The sequence below is a fragment of the Meleagris gallopavo genome, chromosome 9, assembly GCF_000146605.3.
Source record: "Meleagris gallopavo isolate NT-WF06-2002-E0010 breed Aviagen turkey brand Nicholas breeding stock chromosome 9, Turkey_5.1, whole genome shotgun sequence".
Taxonomy (NCBI): domain Eukaryota; kingdom Metazoa; phylum Chordata; class Aves; order Galliformes; family Phasianidae; genus Meleagris; species Meleagris gallopavo.
In genome coordinates this window covers 18,332,317-18,337,059 of record NC_015019.2, presented here as the reverse complement: position 1 = coordinate 18,337,059, position 4,743 = coordinate 18,332,317, and the positions used below count along the sequence as shown (strand labels likewise).

Sequence of the window (4,743 nt, the reverse complement as noted above, 5' to 3'; positions counted from 1 at the left end):
TTTTAATTAAGCTGTCTTCTTGAACACACTATGATCTAAATCAAATGAAATCCACTTCCAGCTTGCTTTACTTTGCAGCTGGCACTATGCCTTATCTCTTCCTCCTCCTCATACAAACTACAGAGGTAAATATGCAACAGCAAGACACTTGAGAAGGTTGCAAAAAATTGGCATTAATAGGCAGCAACAGCAAGGGCTATAAAAAGGGAAATAAGTAAATGCACAGCAGCAACACGGAAATGTGAAGACAAGCAAGAGCCTTCCGAGATCCTGAGCATGGTGAGGGCAGAAGAGAGGAACAAAGAAACTCCTGCTAACAGATGGTTGCATCAAGCAAAAGCCTGTTTGGGAAGCTTGCGCTAACAGCCCAGTCTTGGCCTGGAAACACAAGCATGAGCAGCTTACAGCCCTCACCAACACTACATTTATTAATCCTGCCCAGGAACAGCCACCCACTGGCCCCGGGAGACTGTCTGGGTGAGGTTGGTCCCCAAACCAGACACACACAGCCATTACTGTGGACAAGGAAGATTTCTACAGATAGAAGCACGGGAAACTGCTACCAAACAGGCTGGAGCACATTAAGACTAAACATTGTTTTAAATAACTCAAATTTCCATAGGCTCCCAGTGGGTCCTAGAGGTGGAAACCAACCTGAATTCTATTTGGTTAAACAGTGTTAAGAGTGATTATTTGCCAAATGAATTCAGTAACCACCAACATTACCCCCCCTCACATTCTTTCTGAGTCTTTAGGACTTGTGCAAATGCTGCCAGGCTCTAAATCTTGGAAAATGAAATCATCCTTGAGCCCAGCAGCCAAGACAGCACACTTGGTAAGTGCACCACAGTGTGAAGAGGGCTGCCCCAGAGATCTGACGCATGGTTTTTGGTCACTGACACCGGCAAGATTGAAGTATTCCCTTTCCATCTGTCTAACGGTACCTGAAGCCCTCTACAATAACAGAGGTCAACATTCCCTATGGAGAGTTCTTCAGCAAATATTTTCAACAGCATTCAGCACTACTGATTTCGAAAATGCACCGCTCTCCTTCTTCCCATGAGATCAAGCCTGCCACTATCAGCCTCTGCTTTTAACAATCCGGTGGCAGCCCAGATCTCACTGGAAATGAGAGAGTTTGAGGCAGCTAACGATGAAATAACACAAGTCAGCACAATGTAAGCCAGGAGGCACCTGTCTGCAGGCGGAAGACAGGGCACATTCGATATGATCAGGAAAGCACTGAGCCCGACCACTGTTTGCTCAGTGGCATGTTTGGGACCGGAGGCAAACAAGCACTGTCATTGTTTTAGGGCACAACCCCACACAATGAAGCCTCTGCTGCCACAGCTGTCACTTTGGATTTTAATTCATCCTTTCACATTTCAGCAGCCCAGTAAAGCCAAAGAACAGGAGCACTTAACAGAACTATTCCAGGCTATTTAAGGGTTGGTCCCTATCCTGCATATTCTTCTATGGCACAGAGGGACCTAAACTAGATCAGTTGGTGACACCAGCAGCAGGCACCAATCTGCTCCTCAGTTCCTGCCCTGGGTGCTCACAGACCTCTCAACTGTGGTCAGCCCCAACTCCTGCACCCCCACAGACCCTGAACCACATCCAGCTGTCTGAACACCCCTACAACTACAACCTTAACTTTAAATGAGGGAGCCATGAAGTTGCAGTACATGCACCCAAACACCTACTCAGGTCCACACCAGCGAACTCCAGGCACTGCAGGCTGCAAACACTGCCCTGGATGTGCTCCATGCAAGCCCTGCTCACTGCAAAGCAGAGCTGAACTTTTGTTTATACAACATTCACAAAGCCTCAGCATAGCCTGGGCCTGCCATCCCGCCTCAATCCTCTGCTTTAGCAGGACCAGTTTTACAGGTCACATCTGCCTCTCATAACAAAGTTACAGCTTGTTTCTAAATATCATACAAAGTCCCAGCAGAGCACAAGCACACTTCTTTGCCATATGCCATTTCCTCTAGACATCTGATTGCTGGCCTTAACCTTTGTGGAATTCCTGCAGAACAAGTTAAGTGACAGTGCTATGTATTTAACCTTTCCTTCCCCTTTTCACCAATGGATGCAGTTTATAGACTTGAACCAGATCCCGTCAGCCCAAGATGCACTGTTAGGGCTATAGCCAGAACTATTTAGCTGCCTCCTCCTCGAAGAAGCCCTCAGCAGATCGTGTGATGTGCTGCTCAAGCCCAGTTACACATCAAGAAAAGCCAAACAAAATTACTGCAACAATTTCTTGACCAGCAGAGAATCCTCCCTTACCAAACGCAGGACACACCACCAAGAATCTAACGCACCCTGACACCACAGCCACCTAACAGTCTGCTTCTGTCTTAAGTCGAGGTCCACCTTTAAAACAAACCAACTCTTACTGTGCACTTTTCTCCCCCTCATGCTGCTGTTTTCCTCCAACCAAATGTCTTTTTCAGAAGGTCAATACAGATTGCAGAGAGGTGCAATTATAAGCACAGAGCTGTACTTTGAAACCCTGCTCAGCCTGCCACAGAGAGGTACCATCTTCTTAAAGTGAACACAATTAAAGCTCAAGTTTGCTAATTGATAAGGTGCTGTGCTTATAAAAGTATAAAGTAAATATTACTTTGGACTCCGTTAAATCCTTGATATTCTATGTGCTGGAGACTCTCAAGCAAGAGTTAATCACATCTGATCTGGCTATTTATTGCTTTCTGCTGTTTTTTATTGGTAGGATTTTATTTATTTACTTATTTTTAACAAGTTGGCACGCCTGAAAGCTTCCACACAGAGCACTGATATAAGCAATAAAGATTCGTCAGTCTGTTGACTGTAAGCCACGAACTCTCCCAGTGCAGGATGACAAGGTCGCTACGGAGCAGCACAGGCACTCGAGTCTTCAAGAAGGAGCTGCTCCAGAAGCCCAGGCTGACCCTGCAGAGGACAGAAGCTGTCTTCTCCAGAAAGCCACCGTCCTGTTTGACATCAATTTGGCTGAGAAGTTTCAGCATGCCTTGGGGCCTGAAACCTTCCATGAGGAACGATCAGGACAGCCAGCACCTCCAGCATCTGCCCCTCAGCAGAGCTGCAGGCAGCACGGGCAGGGAGGGAGCGCTGCGCTTGGAGCAGCCCTGCGGCAAGCAGATGGCTCGTCTCAAGGAGCAGCTGCCAGCAAGATTAAGATGCCATAGGTTTCCCAGCAGCCAGGATGGCGGAGAGAGCAGAGGCAGAGACTTTCCCCTCACAAACAGCTTCACTGGTGATCTGCCCCAGTCAGCAGTGCAAGCAGCTCCTCGGAGCTGCTGGGTCATGCAGGCACACAGCAAGCAGCAATGCTGCTGTCAGCAACGAGAGCCGAATCCTGACAGCATTTCATAGAATGGCTTGGGTTGAAAGAGATCTTAAAGCCCCCCAGCCCCAAGCCCTGCCATGTGCTCCCTGTCCCAGGGCCCACCCAGCCCGGCCTTGGGCACCTCCAGCAGTGGGCACCCACAGCTCTGGGCAGCGGTCCCTCATCGCTGTCCAAGTAAAGAATTTCTGCCTAACATCTAACCTAGATTTCCTCTCTTTTAGTTTAAACCCATTCTCCTTTGTCCTATCACTATCCACCTGTGTAAAATATCAGTTCCCCTCCCATCAACAAGTTCCCCTCAAGTACTGAAAGGCTGCAGTGAAGTCACCCTGCAGCCTTCTCTTCTCCAGGTGGAACAAGCCCAGCTCCTTCAGCCTGTCTTCACAGGAGAGGTGCTCCAGCCCTATGAGCATCTACATGCACCTTCTCCAACAGCTCCATCCATTTGTCAGCAGATAATGTGATTACACCAGGAAGCTCTGCTTCTGAGACAAGAGCCCAGACTCCGGGTTTTAAAATCTTAAAGTGGAGCACAGTCATACAGCTCATTAAGACTGCAAAAATGAGCCTCCAAAGGCAGCCACCATTCCCTCATCAAGGAAACTCACCTCTCACAAAGGGCTCAGCTGCAAGTACACTATTGAACAGCCTAAGCTTTAAGACCCACTATTCATCTTCACCGTGGTGTGAGGATGGGGCTGCCCAAAGCACTGGCACTGGGCAGCACACGGGCACAGCTGGGAGGTGCTACATGCCCACCCCACAGCACAGGGTACGGCAGCCAGAGAAAGCTCATCCCAGCCCCACAGCCGTCCTGCTGCCACCAGCAGACAGAAACCTTCAGCCGAGAACTGCTGTCAGGAAGCACTAGTTTGGAATGCAGCCAGAACTCATTCTTCATTTGACAAATGGACAGCCCGGAGACGGGAAGAAAAAAAAAGCAACAAAAGCGCACTGCTGTCAAGCAGGAGGCAGATGAGAGGCTCTGCATCTCTGCAAAAAGGCGACAGCCTTTAATGGAGCTTTTGCTCATCCCGGTGTAAGTAACGTTTTGCTGATGAAAGTTACTTATGGAAAATCAAACCAGCCCCATACCCTACCTGTCTCCGGAAGCAGTTAGCGTGCGAGCAGGGGACGAAACACGAGAAAGAAACCTCTGCGAGGGCCCCAACCCATCCCACGGGCCGCACACGGCGGCTCCGTGCACAGCCGGCTCTGCACGCCGCAGCCTCACCGAACGGCGGCCGGCGGCACCGCTCCTCCCCATCCGCACCGTGCAGCTCGGGCGCCGCCCGCCCCGTTCGGCCCTCGTTCATCCGCCTTAATTCAGCTGCGGCGGCACCCGAGCGGGACCCGCCGCCCCCCGCAGAACCCCCCGCCGCGCT

The 4,743-nt window shown here is 50.0% G+C and overlaps 1 protein-coding gene across 1 annotated transcript in view; it reads right to left on the bottom strand.

Annotated features, from left to right (window-relative positions):
* The window catches only part of RADX (RPA1 related single stranded DNA binding protein, X-linked), a 26,492-nt gene extending 21,818 nt beyond the window's left edge, over positions 1 to 4,674 (bottom strand). Inside the window, 1 exon segment of the mRNA XM_031554741.1 lies at positions 4,593 to 4,674. Coding sequence (XP_031410601.1) covers positions 4,593 to 4,674 — 82 coding nt within the window.
* Between the last annotated feature and the right edge of the window lie 69 nt (positions 4,675 to 4,743).